We start from the raw sequence: 21788 nt of genomic DNA on the forward strand, positions 1-21788 counted from the left end.
CCAGACATGAGACATCAGATGCCACCTGGCAGGCCAAGGCTTTGTACACATAGCAGGACTGCTTTTACTTCTTACACATAATTTAAAATAATTACAAAGTTTGCAACTCATGCAAACCCTGCTACAAGAACAACGTAACAGCTCGCAAAAAGATACCCCTAAAGAAGCCTATGTTCTTCTAGTTACTAAAACCATGATTCAGGAAAGCTCTTAATGCACAATAAATTTTGGACGCACATCTAAGAAATGCTATTTTGCTACCTTGCATGACACAAATCTTTCTTTAAGCACTACCAATAATGAACAAGTGTGGCTTAAAATGTGACCTGCAGTGAAGCACACAGTTCTGACACCAAACTCCCACTGGCAAGGCTGGCAGCTTTCCACAGAGCCTGTCCCTGTTAGACATCTTCAGGTCTGCTCCACAAAAAGCACAACCATTCATTGCACCGTGGTCATAGTCTCAGCTATCTAGTTTGAATTTTACAGCCTTCAGAGAGAAGCAGTATAAAATGCAAATTCCCAGTTTATGTCAAAAACATACTTAAAAAAAAAATCAAAATCCTTTTCTATCCAATAAATTATACATTGTATTCTTGTGATTTAGTTAACAAAGTAAGATAAGACAGATATTGAAAAAATAAAGCTGTTGGTAACTAATAATGCCCACACTGAAGCTTGAATCATTGAAATGGGGCAGATCTCACATCTCCATAGGTTTCCAAACAGCCATTACTTAGGATTTCTCATTTATCTGCTCCTTTTTATATGGCAGTTTAAGTAGTTTCAGCTTTTAGATAGAGTTAGCAGGATTTGTAATTATTTATTAGTGCTTGTAAAAATCATTTGCCCGTGCTGTGTTCCAACACAATAAAACCAGTAATTTTATTATTAGTTTTTAAGCTACCTAGGTAAAGTCATTAAGGCTTTCAGAAATGAGCTGAAAAAAATACCACATACCTTTTCCTCTCAGGTGGCCCCATTTGTGCCTTAACATGTTAGCACCTTCCTTCAGACAAAAAAGAATGGCAGAGATGTTATCCAGAGAAGGTCAAGGCAGGTCATGGCAGGAAAGACCCGTGCACATCACTTCCAGCCTGGCAGGGCAGCACATGCTTGTAGACCTGAACTACTGCTTGTCATGTAAATGCTAAAAATAAAATTGAATTAGAGGTTTGATCCAGCAACATAAGATGAGATATATTTATGGCAGATGCCAAAGGTGAAGGAGGCATTAATAAAAGGAAATGTAAAAGAGGTATTAACTGAGGGTTCCCTTTTATAAGCTGTATGTGGATCTCATCATACTATGATTTCAATAGGAGTTTAAGCAGGTGTAACCAAATAATGTAAAAGGCTGTAGCTGCACCCTTTCTAATGTATCAGTTCTTAGCAGAACAAAGATGATCAGCACAATGTCCTCCTTGCCCTCAGGCTCCTCTTCGGACCAATATTCTTCTTATGCAGTGGTCTGAAGCATTTGCCCTAGCAACAGAATGGGAAAACCAAAACAAAACATAATAAAAAATACTGCAGAAATGCAACGTAAACTTCCTCCCACCTACGGCTCTTCCCCAGTATCTTGTGAGGAGTAACCAGTATAGCTGAAAAAAGAAAATTTATTATACACACGGTATACAAGCCCAGAAGTAGAGCACCTAGATTTTTTTCCATCTCTATGGGAGAAACCAGATGGAGGGAATAAACACCAATACTCTTAAGTTGAGATGGGTTTTCTCAATCTGGTAAGATAAAAGGAAGGGATATGTATAAACAGAAAATATGTAAAACAGGGAACATTTAATGTTTTTTCTTTGTCATGTATAAACAAAATACTTTTATGACTAGAGTCAACAAGTATCAACTGTTTGGCCTTATGACTGCAAGCCAACTGATTAATTGGTAACTCATCAAATGCAGTCTCGATGAACTCAGTGTGATTTCTGAGACTTTATAAAGGCATAGTAAAGACAAAGCAGTACATATATAAAACTACTATACAGAAACAAGTATCATGTCATAAGAAATATTCACATGGCTTCATACAGAAAGAATAAATTTAAAGATGCAGTCTTAGAGAATTAGACACAATGTTTGGATAAGGTTGAAGTCCTAGCTGTTTGTTATCTTTCAACTTTTGTATTATAATTCTGGCAAATTCCTCTCCTTGGCTATCTGAGGTATCAAGCAGTTGTCGGACTTTTGATGTCCTTGTAGGTTTGGTGCTTATAAGTTCATAGTCTTCTTTCATGAGTAAAAATCTTGATAGAAGAGCATCCAGTGACTGATTCAAACATGCTTCAGTCATCTGATCAATAATTTCTTCTCTCTTACTTTGGATCCATTGATGAGCTATGTTCTGTTGCATGGTTTCCAAAACAAAATCTGAGATTGGAGAGGATTTAAAAAAAAAAAAAAGTATTGTAACTGTCTGTCAATAAATAGTGCCATGGAACAAACAACAAGCTGAGGAAGAGCTGTTTAAAACCTGTTTTTGGTCAGAAATACACTAGACTGCTAAACATGCTTTTAAGATTTCTCATTTTAAAATGTTCCAATTTGTCAAATTTGGTGGTTAAAGTATTTATTTTATCTGAATCACAGAATAATTTAGTTTGGAAGAAACCTTCAAGGAGGTCACATCTGGTCTAATGGCCTGCTCAAAGCTTCAAGGATAACTCAGGTTGCTCAAGGTCTTGTCCAGATTAATTCTGAGCGTTTCCAAATGATGAGACTTTTACAGCCTCTGTATGCAAAGTACTAAAAAGAGAGAGGTGGTAACTTCACTTTCCAGAAGGATTTTTATTGAAGTTTACTGAAAACAACCCTGTGTATTTTCCTCATGCTGAGGATTCACATAGTGAAAAGCTTCAGATTCTCGTATTTCCAGAAGAGATACGATGCTACAAATGTTTATAAAGGTCCATGTTATTGTGTGGACCATAAAAAAAAATCAGAATAACTCATCATGCGTTAAAGTTTCATTTTTTGGAAGCACAGTTTTAACAGTTATTTGATGCATAAGAATATCATGAAAGAGGCTGTCAGCTAACACAGAAGGTGAGATGCTGACACAGGTGTTGCTTCTCTTTGCCCTGCCATTACTGAGATTGAGAGGCCTAAATAGTGGGGAGGAGTGATGGGCAACAAGATGAGTTAAGCCCAAGCTAACTTTTATTCCTGTTCTGCTGGATTGCTGCACTGCTACAGCAGTAGGAGAAATAATACGAGCAAAGGAAATGGGTTAAAGAAGACTCAAGACAGCAAGAATTAAGTTTGCTTAAAAGGAAAGTGAAAAGCTAAGAGCTACAGGTATGTATGTCACATTTTACACTGGTTTTACTTACTTTGTAATAAAAGGCTACAGGGATGGAATTACTTGCATTCTTTATTTGTAGAATGCTTTGTTTTCATTTTACAGAAACAACAGGTCCAGTTTCCAGCTCATACATGCATATATTTGATACTAGGACACTTACTGTATATCTTGGAATTAAATAATTGTTTGCTGTACCTGAAGGAACTGGCGATGACCGCAGCATACATGGTGAAGAATTTGAGGCATCTGAAATACTCTTGTCAGATGAGGGAAAATAACTGCATGAATGCACAAGAAGTTTGGCGCTCTGAGTTACAGACATATTTTCATCCGTGCTCTGACTGCTGAGAGAGTGTAGATCCCCAGAATTTGCATCTTAAAAAAAAAAAAGGAGGAAAAAAAGGAGCATTAAAAAAGTTGCATTAATCCTATGCTCAAATAAAATACAGACAGCAGAGACCATTTAGAGCAATACCATAAAACAAATCATAAACAACCTAAATTAACTTGAAATACAACACATCATTTCTTAACACTCACGTTCTGCGTACATGAATGTTCCTTATCTTTACCAGGGCTTGACCATGGGTTTAGGGGTCTTGTTTTATTTTAAAAGAACACTGAGAATAAATCTAGTAGATGTGAGGTTTAAAAAATCTCCATTGGACATAAAAATTTTTGTACGGACTGGAAGAACAACATAACTCCTTCAAGTGTTTGAGGAGGCAGCTAGGAGACAGCATGAAAGATGACTAATTTATTTTGATGAAGTTTCGCAGTGTAACAAAAGGCAGAAAGACTGAAACAAAGATTCAAGTGGAAGGAAAGAACATGAAGACCAATGGTGGCATCCGGTGGGAAGTCAAAGGAAGCTTTTGGTAGTGCATCAAACAGCATATGACTGCAAGAAAGCTTCATGTAAATGTTTGCAAAGAAAAGATAAAAAAGGGGTTTTATTAGGTGGAAAGCTTAATAGTTTATATTTTTAGGATTTTTTAATGGCAGAAAAAGATGATGGATATGAAAGCAGCAGTAGGAATGACTCAAAGAAGAGACGACATATAGCTGATGAGAAACCAACTACAGGGCCTATTTCTGTATACAGTTTTCATTACAGACTTTCATAGTGTCACTTGTTAAAAAGCTTCAGAGCTGTTAACTAAGGACCAGAGATGTGGATGTAAGAATTCAGATGAACATCTAAAGACACAGCAAGAACAGGTAGCCCCCTGGACAGCTCAGGATTTACAGATACCCATCCAATTTGGTATGTGAAGGTGTATTCCTAGATCAGTGTTGACCTGTGGAAGAATATGGCTAGAAGTACAAGAGGCAGGAATAGGAAAATGTGAAAGAAATGACACTCTCATTATTTAAAAAATGGTAGACTAGAACCCATAGAAACTAGCATTTAATTTAATTTCATTAAAGAGAGACAAAATAAACAAGGCAGAGCTATATAGTGTGAAGCAGCAGAGCGCATCTACTGCATGAATGAGAAAGGATTAGGAGACAACTGGTGTGAGTGAAAGATCATTTTAGAACAGGATTTTAAACAGCTCTGCTGGCATAGATTGTTATAGATCTCTAGACACACACGGATCTTTAATAGCGTTAGAGACAAAACTACTGGGATTATACTAGTACAGGAGAATGAACTTGACCAATGACCATAGCATAAAAAGTAGAAACATGCTAATGGAATTTGTAAAAGTTATTCAGAAAGAATGAGTTGACCTGGATTACTCAGAAAGAACCTAGTTGACCTAGAAGACTACAGTAATAAAAGTGGAAATTTGGTGGCAAAACCATGAGATCTAGACTTTCTGCTTTAAGCTGGGGCTACTGTTTTGGAATTGAGATGACAAAAAAAAACCCTAGGCAGATTATTGTGTAAGAAAGGATCTTGTGAGAAAGTAAAATTAAATTTTAAGGTATATCAAGTGAAGTTCTTATTTCAGGCAGAAAATACTTGTGGCACTTCTTTTCCAAAACAAAGTACAGATGTCTGGTAGCCTTAGTTCAATGACTTAAGTTAGAATATACACAGGGAAGACTAGTAGGATACCAAGAAAATAAAGCAACTTATTTTATAGATGGACTTCAATAGAGTGTATCCTGTTTGTGTAGCAAAAGAAAGTGTATTAAAGGAGTACTCTCTGTATCAGAAATAAAAGGGGGAAAGAGCTATTTAAGCTTAAAGCAATGCCCAAGAACAAGTGCAAGTATAAACTGGAAGAGAAAATCAGAGCTGAAATACTCATTTTTTTCAGCCAAAGCCAAGCCAAAGTTTACGAAACACAACTCTTTTCTGACATAAATGGAGTTCCAACTATCTACTATGCAAAAGCAATGTTACAGTGAGAGTGAAAAACTGTGATGACAACTTAAATTTATGTGAAGTCATGAATGTCTCTACCTGTTGAGAGGATATTACACTTGGGAACAGACTTGAGACTTGATATATCTGGAGAGATGCTCCGAAGCGGAAGTGCATCACATTGTATGGAGGCAGAATACGTTTCCTGAAATGATTCAGTAGTATAATGAAAATGCACATTAAATAAATACGAAGTTGTAATTTTTACAGAGTACTTTCCTATCACTGTCTTTTCCTTACTATCTAAATACTCAATGGATAGCATAATTAATATACAGTAAACCAGAAGAAATGTACGTAATCCTAAAAAAACCCCAAACCTAAAAAAGCCTTGTTTTTCCAAAGCTGACAGCAGTTTTATATACAAGTATAACTATTATTAAGACTCAAAAGAAGCAGCATAAGAATCAAAATACAATCTCTTACAAGTTACAGACATCGTGTGCTGCATTCCTCCTTGACGAGATGGTTTTGCCACATTGAGAGGATATACCAAACACGCCCTTCTTATTTCTGCTTACCCACCCTTTACTATCCTCACCATTTGTTACACCCCAGCTCAACTAGTACATATTACACCTTCCTAACTACATAGGAAAATAAACTGCAGATCAGTTACTAGCTTACTAAGATAATCTCCCTTTCAAGCTCTCGGGACCTTTAGTAATGCCAACATACCAAATGCAATATGTAAAATATTTACCTCTTGGGGATTCAGAGGTATATTTAGAGATATCTGCTCCACATCTGCTTTATTTCTACTCTTGTAAATACATCGTGATTCATATTGTGACTGGAAGAGACATATTTACCTGTATTAAATTTCTGCTATAAGACAAGATGACAGCTCTATACAAACACATGCTTCAGCCAGATACAAAATTAGACAAATGACAAAGGAAATTACATCTCTTTTAGCAAGCAAGAGTTACCAACTTATTTGATCAACTCATGACTGTAAGAAAACCCACTTACCTTTGATCTCTTTAACAGAATTACTGCTTCCAGCATAGCTATTTCATCAAATGTTCGCAGCACTGGCTCAAGGTCTATCAAACATTCTAAACAAAGAAAGAGTACTTTGTTGAATGATTTAAGGAGGAAATTAAGTTTTCCTTTTGCTAAAGCTACTGTCTAACATTTACAAAAGTAATTTGTCTATTGATACATATTAGACTACTTAAGCTGCTAAACAGAAGTTTCTTCCTTTCACCTGTTACAATCATAACAGTTTCACATCACCAAAATAAACCCTGTCCTGATCTGGCCACCTCAGCACTCTGTATCAAAATAAACCCAGGACCATGCCAGACTTGCGTTCCTGGAATGCAGAGATTGGTGGGTTTGCTATGTTTCAAGGTAGACCCAAGAAACCTGGTTTGCTAAGTGGGACCAAACAGCACAAAACCTCAGAGTGGGTTGCCATCTTCCCACTTCAGCAGAGTTGTGAAGATTTATATGAGAAAAAGAAACCAACCAACTCCCACCACGGCAATATCCAGATTGGATGTTGTGAGGCAGAGCCAGGGAAGATGGCAACAGTGAAGTCACTGACTTATTACAACCAGCAAACCCAAACGACAGTGTCTGCATGCTCCCCAAAGGCAGTAAGTCAGAGAGGCTACAGTCATCTGCTCCCACAGGGAGGCACATGACATTCCAATAAGCAAGTGGTGACCTGTGCTACGTTCCCTTGCTTTCCAATGCTGAAAGGCTGACAAAACTAAGTATTTCAAACTTTGAGATGACTGCATTATAAAAATGTCTCTTTGAAACTCTGCTCAACTACCACAAAACTTCAGGAAAGGATGACGGCATATCACAACTCTACTGCATTTCCATCAGCTCCATTGATTTGGCAAAACTCATTTACCATATTAACAATTCATCACACTGCATCCTTATTAACATGTTTTTATTTTTTACTGTAATTTTACCACAGTTCTCTCATTTTAACTTTTTTCCCACTACCATCTTCAAGACATACACTCAATACTGAGATTCTGATTTTCTTACACCAGCTAAACCAGAGTTTTACAGGTCTGGCACTTCATTTTCCACACTGAAATACCAGAACTGTTCATTTTTGCTGATAATTAAATTGTAGATATACATTCCAAGTACATGCAGAAACATGGTGATAGGTAGTCTCTATCCCTTCTTTGTAATAGGAACAGACAGGTTAACCGAGCCTTTCTATTTAAAGATTATTTAACAAAAAGGGGTTTGGGGTGTTTTGGTATTTCCCCCCTGTGCTATGGTAATTGCAAAATTTCCCTATCAGTGAGCTTTACTTCCTTTAATTTTGCAACAGTTTTGCAACTTCTTCTTTCTTTTTATGACAGTAAAGCAGAGGAAAAAGCAATGCATGTCTTCAGACGTGGTACTAAGAACCCAAGTAAGCTCATGCTTTAGTACCTATCTAAGGTAATTATCCCCACAGTGTGACCACAGACTTTGATGGCTATTTTGTTTCAGTTAACTGACACAGGAAAACAAGAATAGGTATGGAAATAAAATTATGTCTATTCTTTTTTATTAAAAAAAATTATTAATAGATATGTTTCCTTCCTTGGAAAAAAAAATAATTCCACAATTGACAATTGTACAAACCAGACTCATGCCAAAACAACCTGACTTTCCAAATATTCTTAATGCCAAAATAAGAATGCCTCAAAAAAGGTCACATAATTCTTTTTGGTCTGTAAACTGAACATGACATATTGTTTGGATGTGACCCCCTTTTATCCTCTGCCAAACTGATACAAAAAAATGAAGTTATGAACATTTCTTTCCAGGCTACCTAAACAACAACTTTCTAACACTTTCCAGTTCAAAGCAAGCACGCTTATAAAGGTTTTCAAAATAATAAACAAACTACTGTTCACCAAAGCTACAAATGAAACATTAAGATTGTGAACCTCTCTGCTAGTAACATTAAAAAAAAAACCAACCACAAACAAAACAAACCCTAAAACCAAAACCTACCAGAACCAACTGAAACCCCTTAGTATTTCAGGTTTAAGTCATTGCATCTTCAGTCTAACCAGTGAGAAATTTAAAATATAAAATTATTTAAGCCGGAGCTCTTTGTACTGCTGTACATTTGAATACTTCCAGTAACTTAGTCTACATTTTTGCATTTCCAAGGCGATTCAGCTTTCCTTACACAATTAGGATCATGTTTTCTAAAGGAGGGAGAGAGGAAGTTTTTAAAGTACATGCAAATTAAACAAGCATAGCACAGCAGCTGCAGGAACCACTGTCAGCTTCACTACCCCAACGTGTGTGACCACAGCAACGCTTGCAAGAGCAAATATCACAGCTGAAAGCAGGTAATCACTTTCTGCCAATTTTGTTGGAACTACCATTACATGATGGCTAAAAAAAGAGCCAAAAGTCACCACAAAATCAAGCATTAAGGACAAATTGTTATGGTTTATAAATCTGGACTCAACATACATCATCATGTCGGTTAAGTGTGACAAATACAGGTTTGTAAAAATCAAAGCAAAACTCTTCCAGTCCATACTATGCTACTTTCTTATCTACAAACTCACACTTCAGTCTTATTCTTTAAATTCTGGAATCCATTGAAAGAGAGGCTCAAAGTACCTATATTTGGTCTCGTGAACAAACAGCTGAACAAAGGAAAGATGGAAAGAAAAACATAAGTGCATGGGTTCAACCAGTTCCTGCTTGATCTGGGAGATGAAACAGTCAAAAATAAAATCAGTGAAAAAGATTTATACTGAGATGCAAACACAAGGTGAAGTCACTATAGCTTATCTGACGTGCAAAGATTTGTTGGTGTGTTTGCTGACTTGCTCATAAATCCCACAGTACTCATTATATGCGTCATTATCACCCCCTTCTTAAAAAAAAATAGTTGCCTTCAATAAGAAACACAAAAAAATAAGTGCAAGTAGTTAAACAAAGCATGCTGCTTTTTTACAGGTAAATTAGAGATGAGAAAAGCAAAAGACTCCAACTAATAACTTGGTTTTATGGCACACACATAATTCCATTTGTAACAGTCTGTTTTACAGACATGGTGGAACCAGACAAGCGCCTCATCATACGCAACAAGACTGAGCACATGAATCTCTTGACATCTTTACCATTTCCAGTCTGTGACTACAACCTTGCTCTGTAAGTAACATGTTCAACAGAAATCTGGCAATTTAAAAATCTTTTCTCGTTATGCAAGGTAAACTCACTTAAGAACGATGGTCTTTCATCTGGGTTTTGTGCCCATCCACTTCCTATCAATCTTATGATGAGCGCTCGATGAGGAATTTCCATTGATAAACTTTCTTCACTTAGGTCTAGTCGCTGTCCTTGTGACACACTATACATTATCTGCAAGGGGTTTATAACTTCTGTCAAAATAGACATCGTGCACTCATTAGAAATATATGCAATATAAATAGCTTACTATAGGAAGAATAATTTAGTTTGCAGATGTAGTACTTATAGTTCACCAAAATAAGGTTATGTTTCTTTTTTAAGAAAAAAAAATGTATTTTTGATTTATCAGGGAACACTGTAATAAACAAACAAACAAACAAAACACAGAAAAAAGTCTAATTTGAAAAGTAAGTTAGGTATTCTTCAGCAAACTTACAAGTTGAATCATTAAGAAGTGACCCCTAAAATGAAAACCCCAGGTACCCAAGTCTGAGGTTTAGCCTTTACATAGGGCTAGAAAAATAATTAAAGGAAGACACGGCCTTACCTTCAAATGGCTGCTTCCTTGACATAACTTCCCACATAATAATTGCATAACTGTTAAAAGTATAAAAAGTATAGAAGATATTATTTCAGATTACCAACACTTAATAACCTCATGTGCTCAGTTTTACATTTTAATAAAAACATTTTGCTAAAATGATCCCGCATGCACACAGAGGACTGCCTATAGCTAATTACAATGATGACCTGAATATATGAAAACTAGCAGGAATTTTAACCAGTGACTTCAGCTAGAACTGGTTAATAATATTAAGTACAGAAAAGGTACATGGCATATAAACTCATATTCCAAATCTGTATTAGCTCTGTTCTACTAATAAGTTGTGAATTGCATCCATGCAGTTTAAAACTCAGTACACAAATTCAAGGGAGCCGCAGAGTCTAAATGGCTCTGTCCTAACTGTCCTAACTGCAATACTGTGTCATCTCCCATCAAAATACAACCCTGTCAAAGACAGCTGAGGTAAAGGTGGTAGAGTACAGAGAGACGGACTTTGTCAGAGTGAAGCTCCTCTTCATGCCTCCCCAGTCTCCATTTACACATGACAATTCCTTCCACGATCACTCAAGTAACCTTTGAGCTCTCCAAGCCTTTTCAGAGTAGCTAACTGTAACTCAAATATCCTAAAAGCAATTGCCATGTTGTTATATAGGTCTCCACTACACTACTATTACTTCCTATTCTAATAATCTTGCTACTCAGAACCAACTGAAAATCTACCTGAATTTTCATAAAATAAGTTATTCCTTAAGGAGATCTCTCTAAATACTTCCTCTAATCCCATCACCCTGGTTTTTCCTAATCCCTTTCCAAAAATAAGTTTTCTTCATTCCCCCGAGTACATTCTCAAATTATGTTAGTTAATGTTCACAAATTACAAGGGTATGTGCACTGAGATAATGGTGTGAACTATTTTTCCCCTCCCTACATTGTCTCTGTGTGTACACTCATTTATAGAAACCAGTCTCCTCTAGCTGTTTCTGTAGTTCTAGCTTAACTTTTGGAGCATTACATTTGTTACAGTGTTTCCTAAAGAAGCAGATTATCAAATCTAGCTACCACTCAATTCTATCTATCCTGACACATTTTGCTTATACACTTATGACAGTTCTGAAAATAATAAAATTGCTGAAAATACATTAAAGTCTAAGTTCAGTAAATCAAATTTGAATTCAGATTGTGAAGAGATTCAGATTTACTTGAGATCAACATGAGTTACCTGTAGATATCATGTTTTACACTTGCACGGGTCTTCTGACTGGGATTGTAATCTTCAGGTGGCATGTAGATAATCGTCCCTCCTTCTGGCAAAGAGGTTTCACTGCGTGATTGTGACATGGATATGACACGCCACTTTGACATGCCAAAATCTGCGATCTGCAAAGGACAAATCAGTTGTTCTGAGAAGAAAAACTCAATTTATCTGCTGGTCATTGTTAGAAATTCCTGAAATATGCCAGGAAGAACGGATCACTAGAACTCCTTAACCTGACACACAGAAAGTATGCAGTTGTCCCAGCAACAGCAAACACCAGCGACAGTTCAGAAAGCATTCCCAGGTCATGACTCATGCTATCCCTACAGCACTGCCCTATCCTGTTGTTCTTTTAAGGAAGGATTCATATACTCTATGGCTGGGGAATCTACTATGGAAATCTGTTCTGTGTGAAGAAAATCACTATCTTTGGTTAAAAGCAAGCAGACAAAAAGCCAATGAGTACTTCTAGCTCCTTGGTTGTGAGAAAAACACAAATTTAATATAAATCATAATAGCTCTACACAACTTATCCTGCAGATATCCCAAGACACTTGCTCACTCAGAAAAACTTTAGGGCACTTCACCTCACCCCCAAAACTAGGAAATATTAAACTTGAATTAATAAATTTGGTATTATGAAATTCTGCGCTGCAAAAAGTTGCTGAATGTTTTCTTTACTGTGCACTCTGGAGCCTTGTCCCTTCCTACAGTCTGCAGTACATCTACATCTCTGCTCTCATGAGACCCCACCTGGAGTACTGTGTCCAGCTCTGGGGCTCCCAAACCAAGGACACTGAGCTGTTGAAGTGGGTCCAGAGGTGGGCCACAAAAATGATCAGAAGGCTGGAGCATCTCCCGTATGAAGACAGGCTGAGACAGTTGGGGCTGTTCAGCCTGGAGAAGAGAAGGCTCCAGCGGGGGCACTATAGCAGTCTTCCAATACCCAAAGGGGTCATACAGAAAAGCTGAGGAGAGACTTTTTACAAGGGCAGGTAGTGACAGAATGAGGGGTAATGGCTTTAAACAGAAAGAGGGTAGATTTAGACTAGATATTAGGAAGAAATTCTTTATTGTGAGGGTGGAGAGACACTGGCACAGGTTGCCCAGGGAAGCCGTGGATGCCCCCTCCCTGGAAGTGTTCAAGGCCAGATTTGACAGGGTTTTGAGCAACCTGATCTGGTGGGAGATGTCCCTGCCCATGGCAGGTGGGTTGGAACCAGATAATCTTCAAGGTAATTTCCAACCTGAACCATTCTATGATCCTACATAAAGAATTAATTACTTCAGTTTAGGTTCCCAGACATCCATAAGCCTGAGAGCAAGATGTTGGACTAGGTTATGGGTAGGGAAACAAACAGCCAGCAGAATACACCTGTACTGTGTATTTATCTTGTGAGTGTCTGGCATACAAGATAAGCAGCCAGCTGTGATCCCTGCACTCATCCAGCATCTCCATAAGAGCAAAAACATTTTCAACAAAGATGCTTGTGCAAGCACTGTGGCAACTAAGATAACACAATTGAGCTTTCTGGAGAGCATACAGTCAAAATCCACAGTGAAAAATAACCTTATTTTGGTTGCTTTTTTCAAGCCTTCCTCATTGTAACTGGTCACATTGTCTTGGTCATTCAGGGGATCTGGGACAGCCAGAATTATTCTATGAATGGTGTTACTTTTATACATACACAATACTTCTTCTATTTGACACACATGAAAACCTTCCTTGCACTTCCTGCCAGCTGTCCTAATTTAGAGACTCTTACTTTACCAACAAAAAACACTTAAAACCCCTAAGGACAGTCTTCCAAAGACTCCTTACAGGAGGCAGGGGAGGTGTGCAAGTGTTAACCTTTTCCCTTCAACTGCTCCAGCAAAGCAACTGTTTAGCTGTGGTCAGGCAGAGCACTAGACCACACCAGTGCTGCTATGGATTAAAAGATGAGTGGATAAAAATATTACTTGGGCAAGTTCCTCAATCAGGTTTATCAGGAAGCTCGAGGGATGGCAATACCAGCACAACTGAGCGGGAGGAGGTATGACCTGCCGAGGGCATGAGCGGAGACAAAGCTGTGCTAGGCGCCTTGCTGCCAAGAAAAATGCCTTTGCAATGGAGAAAGGAGAAATCAGCACTGGATCTTTGATCTCGGCTCAAAGGATTCACAGAAAGATTCGTCTTATAGTAACAACTGAAGCATTCACTATTCAAGTATAAATGAAGTTCAAAATATCTCTTATTTTTCATTTACTTGGATAATATGTTCTAGCAATTTTAAAACCAGGATCTTTTAGAATAACAAACCCAGCTCTTGCAGTTACGGAAGCACCTAACCGTTTTGTCAGAAGTACTTTCAGTCTCTTTTCACAAAATGGCAGTGATATTTTAAAAGGCAGAATTAAAGTTTTAAACTAATATTACTTTTCTATGTGTGTTTGCTTGCTCTAAGGAACTTCAGAAAAGCCATCTTCCAACATGTTCAGATTTTGCAGTTACATTTTACATGTACTACAAGTTGTACTATATTAACAGAACATGTATATGAACATGTTGTATGGTAAGTATCAAATGGGGTATTAATGTTTGAATTTGGCTGTACTGTCCTCCAGAACTACCTTGTCAGAGCTCCTCAGACAGGAACACTTCCTATTTTCTCCTCAGAAAAGCCAAGGGTAGCTACCCTTGGCAGGTTGCCATATGAAAGCATCAGCTACTGCTACAGCACAAACAGCCCCAGTTCTGGCTTTCTGGTCTTTTCAGATGGATCAAATCCAAACATGAGCAAAGCAGAGTTTTCAAAAGAAGTTCATAAAACTGTCTGCAAGGACAGAAGAAAACATCTGGCATACAATTATGTCCCCTCTGTATGGTCACATCCTCACTCTTCCTCTACAATAACTAAAACATGTTTGCTCATTCTGGATGCTGAATAACAGAAGAATTAAGTAACTCTACCTTGACATGAAACTCATCATCCAGCAAAATATTTTGGGTTTTCAAGTCATGGTGCAGCAACGGAGGATTCATATTGTGCAAATAATTTACTCCCAAAGCAATTTCATAAAGAATGCGGAATCTCAGGCACCAGGGAATGTCAGGATATACATCTTTCTGCCAAGATAAAACCACAAAACCAGAATATAACCCTATGCTCTGATCTAACAGCACAACACAAAGACTTTCATAATAAGAAGAAAGTGACTTGGGCATGCAGTAATCTTTTAAAATATACATTACATGAACTTCTTAAAAAACTGTAACTGAACATTAAGACTGTATATCTGTTAAAACAGACATATAAATGCTAATCATGCCGTGTACTGTTTCTTTTCCCTAGTTCATGTAATAGTTCATGACTGGTATACATCATGTAGGACATTACTCATCCATATGGAAATATGAATTACAGATGAACTCCTCTGTGAAACTTGCAACCCACAGATTGTAAATACTACATAAAGGAAGCCAAGAATCACATCTTCAACTGACGTTAGGAAAAAAAAAACTGTGGTGAAACCAAGCACAAAATACTACCTTTACAAGTATTAGTACACCAAGAAAAAGACAGTAAAATTCAACTGAAATCTTAATTGACACTTAATGGACAATGTCAATTGCCATTGACATTAATGCCTTTATAAAAACACACACCTGAGCTCTCTAAGTCAGGAGATATGTACCGATTACAGGTACAGACAAGACTTCAGTGCTGTTCAGACACAACTGCAGTAGCTTTTCAGTGGCAACACAGGATGCTCAGACCAAGCTAACAGGAGCAGCACAGGAGAATTTGCTTCAGAGAGTAAGATCTGGTAGAAATATCCATATCAGTTTAGATTAGCAATACGTGACTTCTATTAAATTAAAGTAAACAATCTTTATTTTTATTTCAAATAAGGAGTCAGATTCAGGAAAAAAGCCGCATCTTTGCGTGGTATTTACATTGGCAAAAATTCTGACACCCACGCTAAAGTATTTTGAGTTCTAATTAGAGAATAACAGAGATTTTAAAAGTGATTGTATATAATAATTAATCATGAAGCCAGTTATAGGTGATGACACTAAAGGAAAAAATCTAATAAAACTGAATTCTGCAGAGTTTGGTGGTCTTTTGGGGATACAGAAAGTCTATCTGAGCATCAATATTTACCAGTGATAATGACAGTCCTTTAATTTTAAATATTATTATAATACACTATACTATACTACTTCCCTTAAGTATGGAAATCATAATCTATTTGAAATAACCAGGGATTGCATTGAAAGACTTTAAGTACACTTACCCCATGTAAGAGCTGGTTTAATGACCCATTTGTCATGTATTCTGTTACTATCCCCAGAAATTCAGGCTCATTGCAAATTCCCAATATTGGCAAAATGTAACTAAACCTGGCTTTGTGTAGTATCTCTGCTTCTTTTAGAAGGTGGTTTCTATCACTTAAAGAAAATAAGAGAAACAAACAAAAAAATGTTACCATACCAATACTAGGAAATGCAAAGCAAATGTTGGATTCACTACGGTCTCTTGAAAAAATTATGTACCTATATGCAGTACCACTCCTTTTCCCCAGTTGTTTCCTACTATGCTGTTTTGATAACAAAATATTGTAATCAAATGAGAATCTGCAAATACAAATACAGGACAGTTTCCTCACTTTTGTTGTACCACACAAATCTCTCTACTTCCATCACACATTTCATCCATGTTTCCAGTAAATAAGGACACAGTCAGAACTCCAACTTTTCACTGTCCTATGTAATTATAATGGTAAAAACTAACTACATTTGTCCTGTTTTACTGTCCATCTTCAAACCATGAGTTTTCACGTAGAATCTCCTATAGAGTAGTGATTTTAATATTTGCAATTCTCCAACCATTTAAATTCAGTGGACACTGACATGCACTAAAATAATATGGGTTAAAGGAATGCACTTTCAGTTTCTGAAGCGAAAGGAATGACCAACTATGTTTTGTTTTCATATAAGCTGTTCCCTCAGATCAGGCCTTTGCTTTGAGTCAGCCTCCGGAAAGAACAATCCCTGGTTGCACAGGAAGCAGGAAGGGACCAGCCCCATGAGGTTTGGACACCTGAATTTGTCTGTGTGAATGCTCTCTGTTATAACAAACTTCCCCATAAATGTGAATTTGATGCATTTTTACAGATTCAGACCCTGCAGCATGTGGATTCGGGAAGCTCAAGTTTTATTTAAGAATGAGTATACTTCTATTTGTAAAAACAATAAAACTTTTTGGTATACCTTATATCTCAAATGTTCTTGTTAAAAAAAAAGTTTGCTCACAGTAAGGATACTTGGACCATGAAGGGTAATTCTAAGACAAAAAGACTTAGATTTTATACCAGTGGAGACTGGTACAGGTCCAAGTATGTGACTAGGTATCCAAATACAGGAGTTTTACAGGACATCTAAGGCTGATCCTATGGTATGTGAACCAGTGTGATTCAAAAGCCATACAGCTGTGCTGGGGCACAGCTGTGTAAAAGCCAGAGCTATGCTCATCATGATTTGATCAGCACAGCACCTTGTTAATGTGGCTACATCACTTCTGGGTGAGAGCTGGCTTGCGTCCATCAAGCTCAGGGCACACTCTGCAGAGCTCATGTTGGTCTGGACCCATCGATGTAGATCTACATCGTTTGTAGATCTAGCCCTCACAAAGAAAAGGCCATCAAGAGTGTATGGGGAAAAGAAGAAGCCCGGAGTACTAAAGGTCGCTGCTTTTACGACAGGAAAACTTTGAATTTAGATGGATATGAAATTAAAGGCAATTGTTGGTCCTTATCTATGTGGTGGAAAAAGGCTTCTATTATAGGAACCTCTAGGAAATGACAAAAGTAAAAAGGCAGCCTTCAAGAAAAGCACAGGACAAGTGACACAACTCTCTCTCTTCTTCCCTCTCTCCAGAAAAAGCTAGGGGTTTTCCCAGACTGTGAGGCACATCTGCATGGGATTCAGCTGCAGTGGGAAATGAGTTGCAACAAGTTGCAAGACCAGGTTGGACAGGGCTTTGAGGAGCCTGGTCTAAGGGGAAGTGTCCCTGCCCACGGCAGGGAGGTTGGACTGGCTGATCTTTAAGGTCTCTTCCAACCCAAACCGTTCTGTGATTCTATGAATCTACTGTGCCCTTACATAGAGTGACAGCACCTGCAATAAACATGCTGTCACCTGGGCCCCAGGAAAATAAGGTACATAACTGCTACAAGTTGAAGAGCTAATGGATAATATCAGTTGTACATGGGGGGCCTTGAAGCCTATTATTTTAAATTAGCTTCTCTCAGTACTGTGAGATCTAGGAAGAAAAAAGCCGAACTGCGCAAATCCCACCTTGAGAAGGGACCAAGGTGCGCACTGCAGAAGAAAAAAACCCCTTCAAAAGCGGTAAACTACTCCTCTCCCCCGCTGCGATGCCCCGTCCGGGCGGCCCCCCTCCCCGTTACCTGTCTAGCAGCGGTCCCTGCAAGCATTTGAGGGCTACCGGGACCCTCCAGTCAGCGTGGCGGGCGGTGGAGACGGTACCGTAAGCTCCACGGCTGATAAAACGCAAGTCCGGGAGTTTGTTGGAGGGGATGGAGGGAAGGGCGTAGCAAATGGCGCCGGCCCGGCCTCCGCCATCCTCACCGCTCATCCTCTCACTCCGATGCCGGGGAACGGAGCTCCGTGTTGCCGGGGGTGTCCGCGCCGTTTCACCGCCGGGCGCAGCTGAGCCCGGAGCGCCGGTCCTCTCCCCTTCCTTCCCCGCCTCCCGCCTTCCCGGGCCCGCCTCCTCTCCTGTCTGCCGGTAGCCCGCTCCTCCTTCAGCCTCACGGAGGAATGACTTCCCTTCCCCGCGGAAAACAGCCTCCCACGCCCCCGGGCTGGAGAAGGCGGAGCCGCCGTCATGAGGTCTTGCGGGGAGGCGGGAGCCGGGGGAGCGCGGTGGCCGGCCCAACACCTTCTCCCTGCAGCCTCTTCCTTCAGAGGAAGCGGGGCGTGACGGAGAGAGGCATCCCACGGACCGGAGGTGAGGAAGAGGGGGAGGAAGTCTCCCCCTCCGTCCGAGGGATGCGCGATTTCCCTTCTCGAAAGATGATGCGGGATGCCAGGGCCGGGAGCGCCGCCCGCCGCCCTTCCAAGCTGTGATTTATGCATTTCTGGGTGTACATTCATTGCTCGGGTTAAGCGAGGGGGGAGTTAGCTCATCCTCCCTGACGGCAGGCACTCACTTGTCCTCTCTGTGTCTGTCCTAGGAAGATTTTTCAGGTTAGCGGCGTTTCAAAAAGGTAATATTGGCATTTCCAGAAAATGCAAGTTCACCCTTGCCCCAGCTCAAAGCTGCCTGATCGGCTGCTGTGGTTGTGACAACTGTACCTGAGAGTTCCTCAAAACCTGAGGAAGGTTTTGCAAGGATGTTCACCTAGTCAAATTCTCAGAGACTAATAAAATGCTTTAATTTAAACTTAGAAGTCTGTAGATTTCCACAGAGTGAAAGTTCCGCAGGATGAAATGGCGTAAATAGCCAATCTCTTGCCTTTCCATGTGTATGGATCTCGGGCTAAACCTCTGTGGCTTTTCACTTCTCCTCTCTTCTCCTAGTAATGGGTAGGGACCGGAGAATGAGGGGAAGAAGCAAAGTTTTCAGACTATAATATTGTGCAATATTTCACAGAATGAACTTCAAGGCGTGGCAATTATTTTTCAGTTCTATGTCCTAGTAGTTTATATAGCTTTGCTATGTTTTTCCAATTTTCTTATAACTTGGATGGTTTAAGTGCTCCAAACACTGCAGCATTACTAACATATGGAGCAGCTGTCTAAAGCAAGTGCTGACTTACTGTATTTTCAGTTTTCGTTTAGCCTGTGCCCTTCAGACACACCAGGTGGTTTCCCAGAAGTGTAATTTTGATTCAGTGTTTGCAGTATGTGGGTTTTGGGTATCTGTTTGTGCATATCCCTCTCTGTACTTACCATGTCAGTAGTACTATTTGTCATACTATTTCAACTTTTATATATAAAAAGATTTTATTTCCTAAATAAAATAATACAATGGAGATGTACAGTGAGCGTGTAATGCAAAACCACTGTGTAAATACATACATATGGTATTTCCCATTAAAAGATTATGAATGCCACTACACTAAAAAAAATAAGATATGTACAAAAAGTTACTGCACATCTGGTTGCCATTTGTTGTGTTGATTTAATGTATATTTATAATTTTAAGTATACTAACTTAAAAAAATCCAAGAAAATTATTGTATAAAAAGTGACAGATAGATAACAGTGCCAAGAGTATTATGATAGTCTTTTATTTAACTATTTTTTTTTTGTTATAAAGTGTAGAGAGGTTTTGTGGCTTAGAACCTTATATAATGTCTAAAGAGCCTGTCCATTTCCATTGATGTCAGTAGGTTTTGGACCATGGTATGGCAGTGCTGGGCCACTTTCTGCTAGCCCAGTGGAAGCAATATTGGCATTTTCACTACAGTAAATACAGGATGAGTAACAGGAATAAGTAGTTAGTTGCTTCTTTCTACAGATCTTTAGGAATTTTGGCAGAGTTTGAAGGCCAGCTGGCTAGCAAGCATAGAAAGGGAAGAAGGATGCTTCATTTGATCCGAGTTCTGTAGCAGTAGCACTGTGATGAGCTCTATGTTTTGTTGACACATCAAAACAGAAGTTCCAAAAAGATAAATTGGTGACATGGAGTTCCCAAGAGAAAGAGGGACTTCTGAGGGAAAAAAATCATTACTGCTTTTGGAAACTCCCTTTTTTTCATTGATGTATTACAAAGCTTTCTCTTAAATTACAGAAGTGGCATCACAGCTGGCTTATGTTTTCATTGTTGAAGTTATGTAGCATAAACTGCTGCTAAAATACAAAGTAATTGCAGGGCAAATGAAAGTTTAAAAGATTCCTTTGAGATTGTGTTAAAAATGCTAACTATTGTAAAACTCAAATATGTGACATCAATTGAAGTATTATATGTAGTGTTTTGATTTTTAGATTACCTGTATAATTGGCTCTAAAACAACGCTGTAAAGGCATTCAAGAAAGCCATGTAACAATGCATGTTGGCTTTCCGTTTCCAACTGTAAATTGGGTTACAGCCTCATATCTGAGAGACTTGCATTACACTCAGTCATAGTACTTGCAGTTGATTTTCTTCTTAATTACTTATAACAATTTTTGAGAAATAGCTTCACAACTGTATTTCTCAATATAAGACCTAATTTATTTCAGCAATTCATCACATGTAAAAAAATCTAAACTTAATTGTTTTAATTGTTACTGATTTTTATTTAAAATCCTGGTATCTCTGCATGTAAGCAGGAACCCTTCTGCAAAATGACTTGCAGGAAATCAATGTCAGATTTAAGGATAATCAGTGACTAAGTGGTGAACTCTGATTAGTTTCTATGCTTTCATTATGCTGAAGATTGAGAAAATAAGCATTTTGTTATAAAACTCCACCTGTTTGTCCAACTATAGTGACAGCTCAGACTTCACTCACAGTGGAAGCATCAGTGAAGAGTATGAGCTGGACTTCCCAAAGGTGTGAACATTAGGAGAAGAAAAGGGTGACGGAGACAACGTGTAGTGAAGCTGCTTGTGCCAGTGCTAATTTATGCCGTCCTGTCTGGTGGTGCTAGTGGGATGCAGAAACCTGAGAATATCTGTATCTCAAAGCACTGGCATTTTCCACCCCAGTTTTCTGGAGCCACGTTGCAGAGTTAAATCTGTGGCAGTAAGCAAGTAGACTTTCTGGATAAATTAACTTTATTATTTCTAGATGAATAATCCTGGGATAAAGAAAGAACAGAAAGTCAAAGTCTGGGTCCTGAGTCTGAACAGGACTGAGGAGGAAAAGTAGATTTGTATTTTCTTCCTCTTCCTGGGACTGGCTGTCAAGTCATGTCAGAACAGCTTTGCTGGTCATTGCAGAGGCCTTGAGCAAAGCACAGACTCATTAAACTGTAATTTCAACATATGCAGCTGACAATAGAGAAGATGCATAGTATACTAATAAAAAGAACTGGTAGAATATCTGATAATCACCTTTTAATGTGCTATTTATGCAAT

At 38.6% G+C, this 21788-nt stretch overlaps 1 protein-coding gene across 1 annotated transcript; it reads right to left on the reverse strand.

The window, feature by feature from the left end:
• Positions 1-1849: 1849 nt before the first annotated feature.
• Positions 1850-18354, reverse strand: RIPK2 (receptor-interacting serine-threonine kinase 2). The gene is made up of 11 exons (XM_010183214.1): positions 18167-18354; positions 15992-16145; positions 14664-14819; positions 11675-11832; positions 10438-10487; positions 9920-10081; positions 6675-6760; positions 6403-6492; positions 5739-5844; positions 3515-3694; positions 1850-2385 (listed from the first exon to the last, which is right to left on the reverse strand). The coding sequence occupies exons 1-11, from the start codon at positions 18352-18354 to the stop codon at positions 2060-2062; spliced, it is 1656 nt and encodes a 551-aa protein (XP_010181516.1). The 3' UTR covers positions 1850-2059.
• Positions 18355-21788: the final 3434 nt, after the last annotated feature.

This window comes from Mesitornis unicolor, unplaced genomic scaffold, assembly GCF_000695765.1.
Source record: "Mesitornis unicolor isolate BGI_N332 unplaced genomic scaffold, ASM69576v1 scaffold7144, whole genome shotgun sequence".
Classification (NCBI taxonomy): Eukaryota; Metazoa; Chordata; class Aves; order Mesitornithiformes; family Mesitornithidae; genus Mesitornis; species Mesitornis unicolor.

Bases quoted from the DNA above. Each gene is read 5' to 3' on its own strand.
- RIPK2 (XM_010183214.1), bottom strand. From the start codon at position 18,354: ATGAGCGGTGAGGATGGCGGAGGCCGGGCCGGCGCCATTTGCTACGCC. The intron at 6,493-6,674 runs GTAAGTGGGTTT...TGTCTCTTCCAG, and splicing joins TTCTGTTAAAGAGATCAAAG to TCACAATATGAATCACGATG. The intron at 5,845-6,402 runs GTAAATATTTTA...GAATCATTTCAG, and splicing joins TACCTCTGAATCCCCAAGAG to GAAACGTATTCTGCCTCCAT.